Here is a 14,312-nt window from a genome sequence, read left to right on the forward strand (position 1 = left end):
AACAACCCGGAAATTTAAATAATTGTTATTCCCGTAAAATTTAAACGTCACATATTTCGTCTAATTAAATTAACTACGTGTATTGCTTCTTCCATACACCTTAAAATTTGTGAAACGTATTTCGTAAACGTAATAATTTCATGCAATTATCATTGAAATTGAGATACGAAAGTGTAACATTATTATTCGTATATTCTGTCACATTTCATGAAATTCGGCAATAGTGTTACACGAGAGTCAAGATAAGATATAAATTATTGATATGTAAGTACTTACCTACTATTGCTCTCACCTTGACGCGGATGGATTGATGTAATAGTTTCTTGCGTTGAATATGCGTAAGCGTAATAAAAGATCATTAATGTGGTAACGTAAATGTAAATAGAAGAACAAGCACTCTTTGTGAGATTTTAAGATAGATAAGGTGACGTATTTCACATTATCACGCAACCATCATAATTTCCATTCGTACGTATCTTTAAATATCTTCTTATCGAACGTAACAGAACATTTGTGTCATACGTATTGTTCTCTCTTGTATCTGTGATTAAACATGTTGCAAAACACAATACATTCGCTTGACAATTATAGATCATTAAATGCAGAGTGTGTTCTCACGCTACCGTATAGAAACTTTAATTAGTAGTGTTTGAAACGCGCAAAATATCAAGTTTGCATACGGAAAATGTAATCTCAGTGATTCTGCGCATCGTGAAATATTTCTCTAATACCAGAAGTTCTCAGCCAATGATACGCGAATTAAATTTAAAAATTATTCTTTAATCGACATTCGATTAAAATAAATAAAACTCGAATAAATTAAATTTCTGGATAAAAGAGAGATTTACAAAGACCGAATGAATTTTCCATACCATTTTGCACGGCGTACTTGCTACGCAATAATAATAACAATAAAACAGATCGCTTAAGGATGGAACTTAATGGTATAAATATCAAATTGTAAATAAGAAATTTGTGAAAAATATTTAATTGAAAAGTACGACATTTCAATAGAAAAAGGAATCCTCTATGAAGTACATCAACCGATTTCTGAATAGTACAATATGCATTTGTTCGAACAGTAGTTTACACGAATCTTCTTCGAGAAATTGTATAATGTTCCCACTACAGTCTGCACTTTTAATAACCGTCAATTTATCTGCTACGTAACCAGCTCTAACGATATTCTACGAATCCAACAATCATTCTCCTTATTTTTCGCGATTCCCTAGAATATCGAAGGTAACCTCCCGTAGGTCGCGTGTTTCAGGTCCGTTTCCAAGCTAAAAGTATTCCTGCAAGTTCTCCTCGCAAGTTCCAGTCCCTCGTTTCCTCTTCCGGCCGTGAAGACACGTGGCCGCGCGTAGAACCGCCGCGGCGAACAAAATTTAACGGGCTTAAAATTCAGGTTAGAGCGTAAGTGAATTTCCCGGGAGAGACAGGGCTGTCAGTCCTCGGCGAAATATATGGAAATGACAAAGTTTTTCCGCGCGTCACGGAGTGCCTCTATTTGAAAGGCAGATCCGTACTTGCATATAGGCGAAAGAATAATTTCGCGCATCGTCCCCGCTGCCTCGTGTCTACGAGCTTTATTTCGCTGGATATGTACATCGCATACCTATATGACGCCGGGTATACGCGTGCACTCTTCTAAACCAGCCTTTTACCCGCGTTGTTGCACCCGTTTTCCATCCGTGTATTCCCATGAAAAAAAGCTCTGGCCGCTTATCTCTCGACAAATTTTCCGATACCGGTTCATTATGGAAAACGTTAATTGCGCGTATCACGGATTGCCGATTACTTTCAGATGGATTTTACAGGGATTTGAAGGATTAATGTCTTTGATAATTTCAAATGTATATAATGTTAGCGTTAATGATAGCGGATTTGGTGGATTATTTTCTAAAGGATTGACACAAAATGAGAATTTATCAGAGTGAACGATACATGTATGTACAGTTATAGTATATATAGTAGTTATTCGGTGATATTTTATATATGTGATAGAGTGGATTATGAAGGTTTCTGCTATATACTGTGAGCAGTACAAGATATCAAAAGCGTAATCTTTGAAGGATTAAGTTCTTGGAAATTTCAATTGTATAATGTTTGATTGTATTGGTTTGAAGGATGGATTATCTTGAAGAGATTGATAATTGTACGTAGAACGAGATTTTGAAAGGACGTACTGTTATAATACATACACATATACATATGGTACATATGTACCGATTCATGCTGTTTGTGTGAACAATGTGCTGTTTGTGGATGTATGATAGTGATTGGAGTTTTTGTGTTTCATATGGACGATAAATACCAGATGTGTATTATAAATATTTTAGTATACTATATACAGTGCGAAATGTATTACCATTATTTTTATAAACACATTTTATATATGTTCTAAAAATTTTATAAATATATCAGGCACGTTTTACAAAACTTTTTGAAATTTTACTTGCAGTTAATATCTTGTAAAATTTATATACACTTTCGAATTTCTTTCCAGCTTTATCAACATTATCTCCATATAATTTCAAAACATTTTATATAATGCGCATAAGGTATCTATAAATTATACCGTGCTTCATTTTTTAATTATAATGAAATTACGCTGATTCACATTCGTAAAATATCGTACTGTATCGTAAAGTATAGTACTTCTGCGAATATGTTTTGCCAGTGAACATTAGAAAATTAATATTTACGTACTGATTATTCGTTATACGATGTAAAAGAGCGGAAAAGGATAAAAAAGAAGGATAATTAACGATAAGCTTCGTACAAAGAACATATCTTATATATACATTTTTATGATATTTTTTACAATAACTTCGCTCTTATTTATAGATTCTGCAACTGCTATATGCATTTCAATTTTCAAACAATAAAATTTGGCTCTTCAACAAATCGTCAAAAATTATATAATTTAACAATATCCAATATTCAATTATAAAATTCGTAATTAAAATTTTAGTAATAATAAAAATTACATTTTGTTTGGTTTTATTGATTTATAAAAGCGTGGATTCTGTTGATCATAACCAGTGTAATAAATACCGATCACTTACAGCACATAATTCAGACAGCCAAACTCATTTAATTTCAGCAACATATTCGCCAAAATTTCATTAATTTCATCTCCACCTAAGTGATGCAACGTTTTTATCCACTCCGACATGTCCATTTCATTGAAGTCTTCCAGTGCTTTATCAGACTTTCCCATCACCATAGGTAGGAAAAACGCGGCAATGAAAAATCCAAACAGACCTTTCTTCTTATAATCCTCGTAGAAAGCCTCGAACGGATACTGTTCACAATCCATATCATTCTCCTTAAGACACTGTATCAAAGAGTCATGATACGCTTTCAAAACATTATCCAACATATTTTTGTCGACATCCTTCGCGCAATGCAGACATATGAACGTAGACAGATCCAAAATCGGCGACCCATACCGTATTAACGCGAAATCGATAAACATAGTTTTCAGTTTACCATTTTCGTTTTTGAACAACGTGTTATTTATCGTGAAGTCGCCATGACATAGCGTGGCGAGGGGTTCCTCGACCTCGACAAATTTCAGAATCAAATCCTCAAACGTGTTTTCTAATCTAGCTTCGAGCTTATCACAGAATTGTTTATCGTGGCCCTGCTTTCGAAGGTAGTCGAGCCACCTGGTCGCAGTTTCATTGAATATAACTTTCATCATGGTCCCTGGGTAGAACCTAACTTCCTGGATACTCCTCACGAAATCGAAGAATTCTTCCTTATGATTCTTCTTTACCGTGTATGCTTTCGCGTGAAACCTTGCGATTTCTTGAAATGCAGCTATAGTGTATACCAGAGGTATATCGTTCTTCCATTTGCACAAGTTGTAACCTCGCTGAGTAATTACATTCTCTAGGACGATCGCCAAATTAGAGGAGTCATCCTGCTCAACGTAAACACAACGAGGCAGTTGATCGTAATACTTGGCGTACATATTATAGAACAATATCTCGTTGTGGAATTGTTCGTTCAATCTCATTATTTCTCGTAAATTGCTCAACGATGACGGTACCTTTATCACAACGCTGTTCGATGTTTCCTTCTCTTGGTCGTCATTGTTGGTAGTCGAGTTAGAGACGATATTGACGAAGAATAAACTCGAAACGAAGAAGGAGTCGTTAGGCGTGGATACTTCGTATCGTATATCATTGAAATTTTTACCGAGATTCGTGGTTATCTTGTCGACCAGAGGGTCTAACCAGGCGTGACAATCCTTCGTTTGTTCGCACATCATGGCATCACCAATTAGCAACGAATATCGCGACGATTGCTCGAAGTCTTTTCAATTACAGTAACTATCGTAGACTGGCGATGGCAACGTCATCGCAACTGAGAGTCAACTACCATCTCGTATACGCCGATAACATTGACTCTGTGACGATACAAGGCACGAGAGGTAGAGTGGGAGACGCTGAGTACAGGCCATGATATAGCACATCTCTCACACCGAGGAACTAGACTCGTTCATAGTCGCACGATACTTCGGGAAAGCTACTCGTGATAATATTCCTAGAAAAAGAGTGGTTAGTGATGGAGTCAAGTATGTTGCAAGTAGGTTCGATCATTAACTGATTGAAATTAGTTAAATTAATTAAATTGTCCAATGCACCACTCTTTGCATTTTTCAAGATATGTTGAAATATTTGAAGCTTCCTGTGCTTTTTAACTTTTAAATAAAGTTGTATTGTACAGGCTATTACGAAATAGTTTAAATTAAGTGAAGAAAAGCATAAATAACATGAAGCAAATGGTAAAACATTTTTTTAATTCTCGGTATGTTAACATAGTCATTTTAACTAAAACAATAACATAAGTATTTCAAAAGAGAAGAAGTAATACTTTCAATTACACTTGTATGCAAATGCGACAGATTCGAACGCTATATAGATACTTTGGGTAATAAAAAAGGGTGCTTCCAAAATGTCTCTTGTATCAAGCACTGATTGAATAAATTCGAAACTGTAGAAATTAAATAGAGAAATTTAATTAAATAGAAAATATACAAATCTCTATTTTTTTTAATTATTTTTTATCGACTATCATTCTTAATCACGAGGAATTCTTAATTATGAGGAATCGAAGAAACAAAAACGTGTTATAAGATATAAAATTTATTATAAGAGTTCAACGAGATATTCAATGATTCGATTAGTATCCGTAAGAATTTCAACTAATTCGGATGTATACTTGTAAATACTCATTCATGAAGATCAAAACCAGCTTTTGAATATCAAATATTTCGCAACTTACAACGAACGAACTATTATACTTCACGAGGAGTATCCAGAACCTATGAAAAGAACCCTGTATATTGAATTTAATTCGAATTATACGTATGTAAGTTAACATAATGTTGAAACTGAGTCCATCCCTAGTCGCGACGTAATCAGTTAACTGGAAGTATACCTGGACGTAGACTCAATTACGTATGCAATGGCTGTTTGAAGAAAACAAGGCGTGGCTTATTCAACATCATGCACTCAATTGCATAATTCACCACTCCCTACTATATTCGATAATAATTCTAAACAATAATTACACGCTATCGTATATTTATCATTCTTTGTATTCTATAACTCGATGTCATGGTCTTTATGATGATATGTGTGCGTGTTGTGTATTTTCGAGCTATCGCGGGGAGAGGCGGTCGCGAGAATACGCATCAACGGGAGTCGTAAATTCCCGTTACGATTATAATAATCGACACCACGAATAGTTCGATCCCCTTATTTCGGTTAGGATAATAGGAGTGGTTGTTGTGGTATAACACTGGGATTCACAGAGTTATAAAAATATATATTTCCAACAATTTATACAATCACACTAAGTAGTAACGCCGTTGATTACGGTACAGGTAACGAAGAGAAGGATTGTTCGTAGATGAGAGAGTTCGTGTATAAAGGCGACTGAATAGACTTAGACTGTACGAAGTCGATTGACTGTATAAAGAAGATTAACCGGGTGACCGAGTGAGTTAGACTGACTCTTTGCTCTCATGCAATTACGGTGTGGGTGTGGTTTTTTGAGCGAAGAAAACGGATTCGTTGTTCACACTTTTCGTTTGTAAAGTGAGGGCAACGATCTGCGATGTCCATTGGTCAGTCGATGTTGATGAGTGATGAGAGCATTTTGCGTTAGGCCATTACCCGCTTTCTCCGTAATTCTTAAGAGCGCGTAATAAACCCAAGGACCTTTCCAAAAACCAGCCGAAAACACTTCTAAAATTAGAAAGTCTTTTCGGGCAAACAGATTGACTTAAACCATATGTGCGAACAATGCAGTTAGGATTTCAAATTGATGGTACGTAAACCGTTGGCTGTCAAGCCGCGCGGAATGGAGTGCAGATGTCTTGCGCGGCGTAACATGTTGTTTGTATTATTTTTATGTTTCCTGGATAGATGTTATGATTACACTTACAATTCACGCTTTTGTGTATGTAAATAACGAATTTAAACTAATTGTAAGCAGAATTTTGTTTTCCCTGCAGAATATTATAACGAGTACACTTGGATCTTTTATATATTCCGTGTATTTTTGCATCTACAAATTTCGTATAAACATAAAAATTCTGAGTCTAGTTATGACTTCATCGCTAACAAGACAAATCTTCCTGCCGGCGCTGGAGACTATGTGAAGTATAACGTGTCCGCGTGTAAATTGGATAAGTAGAGAAACTTCCGCGTTAGCTACTTTAGTATGTTCTTTTACGTTCCTGTATGTTTTGAATAATTATAATACAAGTTTTTATAATAGGATTAATTTAGTTTGTAAATATTTAATATTTGATTTATCATTGTGTTCCACATTAAGAATTTGCTGTTCTTTCATTCCGATGTGTATAAACCTTAACGTTGGAATTAATAATTACGGCCACTTAAGCTTAACTCTCGTAAATGTTCTAGGAACAAGCATATAGACAAGAGCGAGAGGAAAATTTAACATGTGTGTGATACAGGAAAAAATGTCATTTTTTAATTTTACGTTTTTTTAATTTTCTTCAATTCCCAAACTAATAAAATTAATACGTAAATTTTATACAGCTATTTTTGTAACAAAAATTGTTTCAGATATGGCCAGTTGTTTAGTCAAGTAGAAAGTAAAACCGAATTTACACTGTGTGGTTTCATGCCGCAATTTCACAGCGGATGATTAATCGAAAAACATCACTGTCGTCCTCCTCGTTTCATCCGCAATGATTCTCCAAGGTGAATGGCGTAATTTCAGCTTTATTTCTTATTTGACTAAACTATTGAATACTGTCTGAACTAGCCTTGATCTCTACGCGGCAATGTATTTCAAGGACAGGCAGAATCCTGTCCCTATACTCAACCGCAAGCAATCATCTTCGTTTAATTCTGAACCTGTTCTCAGAATCAATCTCTAGCATCTAGACTCAAGGCAATTTCATTTTCTCTCTGTTCTGCCACTTTTTCTCTTACCAAAGGTTCGTTCAGTTCGCGAAGGTGCGACGATCTTGGCAAAAAGAGACCTCAAGTGGAATTTCTCCGAACAACACCGAACAGTGCGCGACAATGAAGGGGAAAAAACAGGCCGAAAAGGATGATAAAGAAGCGACCAGCGCAACTGGAGCAGGCGGGTGCCACGATCCAGAAAGGCAAGCAGCGCAAAATCGTCTTCTTCGCTCGCGAGATGAAATTAACTGAATTGGCTGCGCACGAGTGGACTCTTCTGACGTTTCAGACAAAACGAAAGCTACGATACCGCGGGAGAACGTCTCGAGAGAAGACGTTTAGTGGTTTTATTTGCAACTTTGTAATTACAAAAGGTCTTGTGTCAAGAATATGCAACAGTACAGGCACTTCTGAACAGTAGCGTACAAAGTACATATGTAACCTTAGTCAACGTTGCTTTTTTATGTGGTTGGCGGTTCAAGTACGAGGCTACTTGTCCACGTATCGTAAACCAACAACCTACTACTATGCTTACACTGTAACACGATAAAAATTCAAATTCGATCGATATCACGCTCAACTCTGTACCATGTACCTTTTTTTCTTTTTGGGCTTCACATGAAATTTATAAAATTTTTAGGAACCAGTGCGTCCGCCCACTCGCGATATGCGTTTATGAATTTTACATCAAACATCGTAGATTCATGCTTCGTTGACTAATCTGATATTCTAATAAATTATATTTTCGTAATTTGTTTCATCGAGCGTATTTTTCGTCGACATTTGATTTAGAAAAAGTTCACGAGTTAGCAGAGTCGGCCTTCATCTAGCAAATGGCACAGGTTATTCGTATATACTCGGGTATTTCAACGAAATTGATTACCTTTCTCTGTTCGAATGAAACACGCGAGAAAGCTTTTTCAGTTCGAATAACCACCTGGAGCGATTTCGTCGGAATCGATTGGTCCCCGCATATCTTTCCGCGGTTTAAATAAAATATTCCGCTAAACCTGTTTCCCACTCGAGCTTTCCCACTGCATTTTCCCGAACCGTTGATAGAGGTTCTTGCGAGCAACGATAATTTCTGTTCGTCACCCTGTCTGTTATTTTCCCGTTGAAAATTCCGCGAGACATAAAGACGGGTGGTGTTAAGAAGGAACAGCAGCCAGTATTCTTCGGTACAAACCGAGGCAGATTAAATTTCCATTGCAAATTTCATTCGATATGGCTCTTCAGCTACGTGACGATTTACCTTATCCCCTTGAACTGTCTTTCATTTATGCAACGACGAGCTGCGTCGTCGAACCTTCAGACACGGAAAATAATACGCGTTAAACTGCTTATCGATCCATCCTCCAGGATGCAGTCCTGTAATAATTGATCCATTGTATAATGAACTGATTGTTCGGTGGATGTTGATATAGATATATCGTATAGCCATGAAAGTGTTTGATTATGCCGAGTATTCAGAATATTTTCTGTAAAATTATTCACAGCGACTGGAGACCATTATTCGTACGTGACAAATATTGAATTTAAATGGCTAATATTCTTGAGCAGTGTACATTTTGTAACGTTTGTCTATCGGCCTGTAATGTTTCTTAATTTACGAGAAACGATAGTTCTCGTTACTAGTTTTTAAACTGGTTATAAATATTATAATCTTGAAATTTTATGTTATCTACTATACTTAGAGTGAATAAATTTCATTTTTCCATAATCTATAAAAAAGATGTTATTCTTGAAAACAAAGTTCTTATTAATAGGCGAAGTTTAAAGAATCAAGAAATATATTAAAAAATTGTTCATATAACTTTTTTTTATGATTTTACATGGAAACTTGAATTACACGTTCTTTAGTATCTGTCCGTGGTATTAAAAATTTTTTAATTTTAATAGGTCTCAGGTCATGCGAAAAAACGCTAAAAAAGGAAGATACCCACTTCACATTTAGCGCTCTACTTCTACAACGTCACTTTACATTCTCCATATTTCATTATCTTTCATATAACATTAAATCATGTACATTTAAAACATTTTTATCCCTTCAAACAGCATTTATATAAAATTGAACATACAATTGCTCAAAGGATAAAATTTCGAAATTATTTTCAACCTTCAATCGCGGCCGCCTATCACGAACAAAAATCTCAGCACGATAATTCCACGTTTAGTCAGGCCGTTTAATTCCGTGTGCTTTAAGCTTTCAATCACGCTCGCTATTCCGTATTGTATCGATAAAAAGCGGACTTTTAATTGGAGGAAACAATAAAGGAGAAAGGAAAAGCCGGTGTAAAAAAATCCATAGCTCTCGCCAATTTTTCTTACGAATCACTGACCTAGTAAACGAATTAAATTAGTTAGCTGCCATAAAGATCTACTTTCCCGGAGAACGTGCGATAACGAGAACATCCGTTACCGATTAGCGTTACTTGTTCAGAGCTAGTCGCTCATTAACATAACGAGCATCCTAAAACACTTCTTGCATTGGTACCTACAACTCAACTGTAAGATTTTTGTGTATTCTAGATGAAAAATTTCCATTCTTTTTCTGTTTCCATGTTTAATCAACAGATTGAATGAAATGTTTACTTTGAATTAACGAATTTTCGCGTCTCGATGTTCTTTTCAAGATAAAGGCAGAAGAGTCAAATAAAAATATTTGTCGAAGTTTGAGAAGTAAAATTGCACACGGATTGCAAATATTTTCATTTTGATCGATTTTATGGCTGTTTAATCTGGATTGTATGTTTTTCATTGAAACTGTAAACTTTGGAGATTCCGAAATTTGGACAGTTGGAATCGATCCTTTAGGATAATTCTTCGAATAGTTTGAGAACTTAACGAACATTGGAATTCATATATTTACAGACAATTCTATAAATAGTAGTCGCTCTCTCCTTAAAAACATTCCTTAATTCGACTTAAGTTGATACATTTCTATTTAACGAACAAGAATTTTTTATACGAGTAGCTGTACCTGAGCGTAATGTATCTGTCGAGAAAATCCATGCTCGTTAATCTATCAAGAATTCCTCGCTTTATGATATCTGTATTAATTCTGCGATAATTATAATATCCACTCTATTCTGTAATAATTATAATATCTGTATAATATCCGTGTTAATTTCCTTTTGAACAGACCGAACAATTAAAAACCGAACGGATTATTCTGACTTAAACTCAGCATAGAACATTATAGAAGGGCCTTTAATTAAACCTAAGCTTGTATATTAAAAAAACAACCTTAATGAGATTTAAACTTTAATTGCACACGAGTACAATTTACATTTAAACGTACGTATGGTTTCTCCGTGTATATAATTTCATAACAAGCTAAACCAAGTTGCGGAAACGATCTGCAATGAACGAGAGAACTCGACACGTAGAAAACACAGGACGATCTGCTTGAATCCTGAGCATGAATAGAGCCTGTGGCCGTTTGCTTTCCGAAAATCGAAGGATCGATGGCCTGCTGAAAAGAGATAAATATAACGCCGCAACGGAATCATAAATAACGCTATCCGATGCTGGTGGTGCTCCATCTCGTTGTATCACCACCCTCTGGACGTTCTCGAAATCAATACTACTCCAAGTATTTTTATACTCGTAGCCGGCAGGATACTCACTTTACGAAGTTCTTGTCATTCTAAATTCTAAATTTGTAAAGACAGAGACGGTCGTTCTATCGTTTCGACGTCAGTTGCGAAGTCGAAGAGGAGAAGCGAGAGAAATAAACGGCTAGGGTACGAGGAGGTGGATGTCGTGGTGCTGCCGTCTCCAGATTGTTCCGAGCATATTGTACGGAGGATCGTAGTAAAAAGTTTACGAGCAGACTCGTGAAATAGCCGGAAGTACGACGAAGCCGGTGGAACCGGTTCCGCTCGAGATCGGTGAATAAGAGTGAATGAGAGCGGGGATGCTGGACGGTTGGGAAAAGGGCTTGGAAAAATGTAAAAGGACCGTGTCGATGAATTCCCGTTGCACGGTGGATCAAGCAAAGAAACCCGGTACACCCATTCACGTCCCGCTTTTCTCGATAAATAAGCTCCAGTGTTGGTCGTCATATTTCTTTGTCGCGCCATGGTCTCAGGCAAGACTATCTGGCGGGATCGTGGCGCGCCGTTATTTACGATTCGATGGAAGATTTATCATCGAATTGATTTTCCGCGCGCCCGATTGGATTAATTTTCGCTACGCTTGCTACGCCACGGGCCCGTTGGCTGTTCGTTGTTTCCTTCCGTTCGCTTCTTTCGTTTCCGCTCCGAGCTGCCTGTTGAATCGCCGGTTGCTCCCACTGCATCGAACCGCAGCGTCGTCTTGACTACGATTCCCTCTTAGTTCCCGATAATTTATAGACCGACGGGCTAAAGGTTATAGGTTCGGTATGCAGATTCGCACGATGCTGCAGGATTTTGCCGTTGTCTTTTGTCTTGCGAGATTTAAAGTGTTGGAAAAGGTATGCGGTTTTATCGACTACTTGTTGTTGATTGGTTGATACTTCCTGTTGTTTGCAGCAACAATTTTCTAAATTCATAGCATCTACGTTTGTACGAATACGTATTACTATTATCATTATCTCTATGTTTTATTTCTCGTATTTTTATTTCTTGCTTCAAGAGATATTATCATTTTAATGCTTCCTTTAATATACATTGCGTAGAGTTATCGACTTTCGTTGGAAAAGAATATTTTAGATGAAGAAGGTAAAATCCGACCAGTTTTGGTTGAACCTATTTGTATCAGAAAAATTCATTTTTTCGCCAGTAATCGTAAAGACATAAGCTTGTGAAACGTAATTGGACATTAAATTCCAAGATGGCGCAAGAAGAAGGAACGAGTCGGTGACTTGCAATGTATTTCGCAGGGAATAGTAGAATTTCTCGACTTAAAATCTAGAAAATTGCTTCACCAAATTTGAAAAAAGAGAATCTTTCCGAAAGCAGTTAGACATTAATTTTGAACAGAGTTTGATACATTTTTTAACTGAATGCTGATATAACGTTGAGTAATTAATTGATCAACATCCACGATCCATGACCTCGTAATTAAAAAGCAGAAAAATAAAATTACCCGCAAGAGTATGCACAAATTATTCACCTATCACCGTCATAACCATTTCCCCTATCATTAAGAAATATCAACGACCAGTAATAAACTCTCCACTCTCTTAAAATTGGTCACCAGCCGACCGCGTTCACGCTCGAGTACACGGAATTACATACCACGAGCCGGCTCATTTCTATGTCCCCTACCCGGCATATGCTCAATTTCTTGCCGGTAATCGATGTCCCTCGTTAGCGCGGTCGACAATCTTGAGTTCACCAATAACGAAGGGGAAACTCGAGTTCGCCATTGCGCGGGTCTTGTAACGTAACCTGAACCACCCCCACTGGAATTGCAGCGCGTCGGAGGCTCCTAATATCCAGACCAATTTACTTACTTATCGGAGATTGCGCTACGGTCCGAACTTCTATACACACAGATGAAGAAAATACACGCGTAGCAAGTACACGTACATACATTCTTCTTCTAACTCTGCAGGTTTCCCTATAGAAACTCCGGGATCGTTTTTCTACGCGTCTGACGAGATTCAGCCGCAGGGTGGAAACCGGAGAGTTTCAGGGGCAGAGAGTGTTCGGAAGGCGACGCAGCTATCTCGGTTATCTAAGAGACGTTTAAGCAAAAGTTGTGAATTTGAATTTTAAAGCAGACTCCGGGGCTGCTGCTCCGGCAACCAGCTTCCTCCTCTTTCTTCAACCACCCGTGCCTCGGCTAGATTGAAAGATCCTCCTACGACAGCTCACCCTTCCGACCCCGCTCTTCCTCACGCCCTTCTCGCCACACCGCGTTGCCGTTTCTCTCTGAGCGACACGAATGTTTTACGAGCTGGCTTGAAACCGCGAGCCGTGAAATGAGAGAATTAAGAGGGAGAATCTGTTGCGTGCCAACACACGATGGCCCTGGGGCTTGGAATTTTTAAGTCAGCCTGGTCATGATACTACAGCTCACTTTGTATACTTCGGATTAATAAAAAGACGTAGCGAGGTCGTAAAACTATGTAAACCATGAAGAATCGGCGTCGTTGCTGTCGTTGCACTCGGGGCTGTATGTACATTGCATTCTCTTTCGTAATATGACGTATAATACGATGGAGGGACTTGCAAGGTAATTTCAAGCTTTTTCAGTCGGTACTGGAAATATTGTTCTAGTAGCAGGTTGGCTTAAATAAACAAAATATTAATTAGACTACTGTCTGCTGTATTTTCTGGCCATCGAATTAGAATTACGTCGAGAAATTTCACTTCTACAGTTGCGATGGATATCTCACGCTCTACTGTATGTCACAGTACATACTGTCACATATTACAGCGGCTCCCAAAACTATTACCTCAAATTCTTATTTTCCAATGAAACGTTCTTGTTCTTATCAGACTCTAGATGTCATCTTCACAGTGTGAAATTTCTGTGGTCATACAAAAGTACTAACGAATGGTACGAAATTTAATATATTTACATTTAATTGATTGGTATATAAATGCCAGAACAAATACGACACCGCGTGAATTCTTTTTGCGATCATTTTATATCAGATAAATACTCGGTTGTCTCTCTTATTGTCAAATAGCCACTGTATCGACGAGTATCCTCGTATTCTCAATGGTCAGACGATTCATTGGAATTGAAGATCATTGAAAATGTTTAGCTAATTAGCCGTGTACTTATCATTAAACATCACATCGCCCGAATCTGAAAACAAAAATTAAAATAACGAGTTATTGTAGTAAAATATAAAGGCAATGAATATGCAGCATGCCGATATGATATCAGCTACTATGAATGCAAAAG

The 14,312-nt window shown here is 37.2% G+C and overlaps 2 protein-coding genes and 1 long non-coding RNA gene across 8 annotated transcripts in view; 2 read left to right on the forward strand and 1 right to left on the reverse strand.

Moving 5' to 3' along the window:
- Window positions 1-14,312, forward strand: part of LOC105665832 (lachesin) — a 484,949-nt gene that overhangs the window by 277,600 nt on the left and 193,037 nt on the right. The window lies entirely within an intron of this gene.
- LOC100644058 lies at window positions 2,783-4,405 on the reverse strand. The gene has a single exon (XM_012309336.3). It carries the CDS (start codon window positions 4,283-4,285, stop codon window positions 3,068-3,070), a length of 1,218 nt encoding a protein of 405 aa, XP_012164726.1. The 5' UTR covers window positions 4,286-4,405; the 3' UTR covers window positions 2,783-3,067.
- Window positions 4,422-7,591, forward strand: LOC125385272. 2 transcript variants are annotated; one of them, XR_007224344.1, is made up of 3 exons: window positions 4,422-4,602; window positions 7,119-7,256; window positions 7,496-7,591. It is a non-coding gene; the product is annotated as an uncharacterized LOC125385272 (long non-coding RNA). The 2 variants fall into 2 exon arrangements; XR_007224345.1 differs by having other exon boundaries at window positions 4,569-4,801.

This window comes from Bombus terrestris, chromosome 6 (genome assembly GCF_910591885.1).
Source record: "Bombus terrestris chromosome 6, iyBomTerr1.2, whole genome shotgun sequence".
Lineage (NCBI taxonomy): Eukaryota > Metazoa > Arthropoda > Insecta > Hymenoptera > Apidae > Bombus > Bombus terrestris.

Excerpts from the sequence above, each read along its gene's own strand:
- LOC100644058 (XM_012309336.3), bottom strand. The coding sequence starts at position 4,285 with ATGATGTGCGAACAAACGAAGGATTGTCACGCCTGGTTAGACCCTCTG.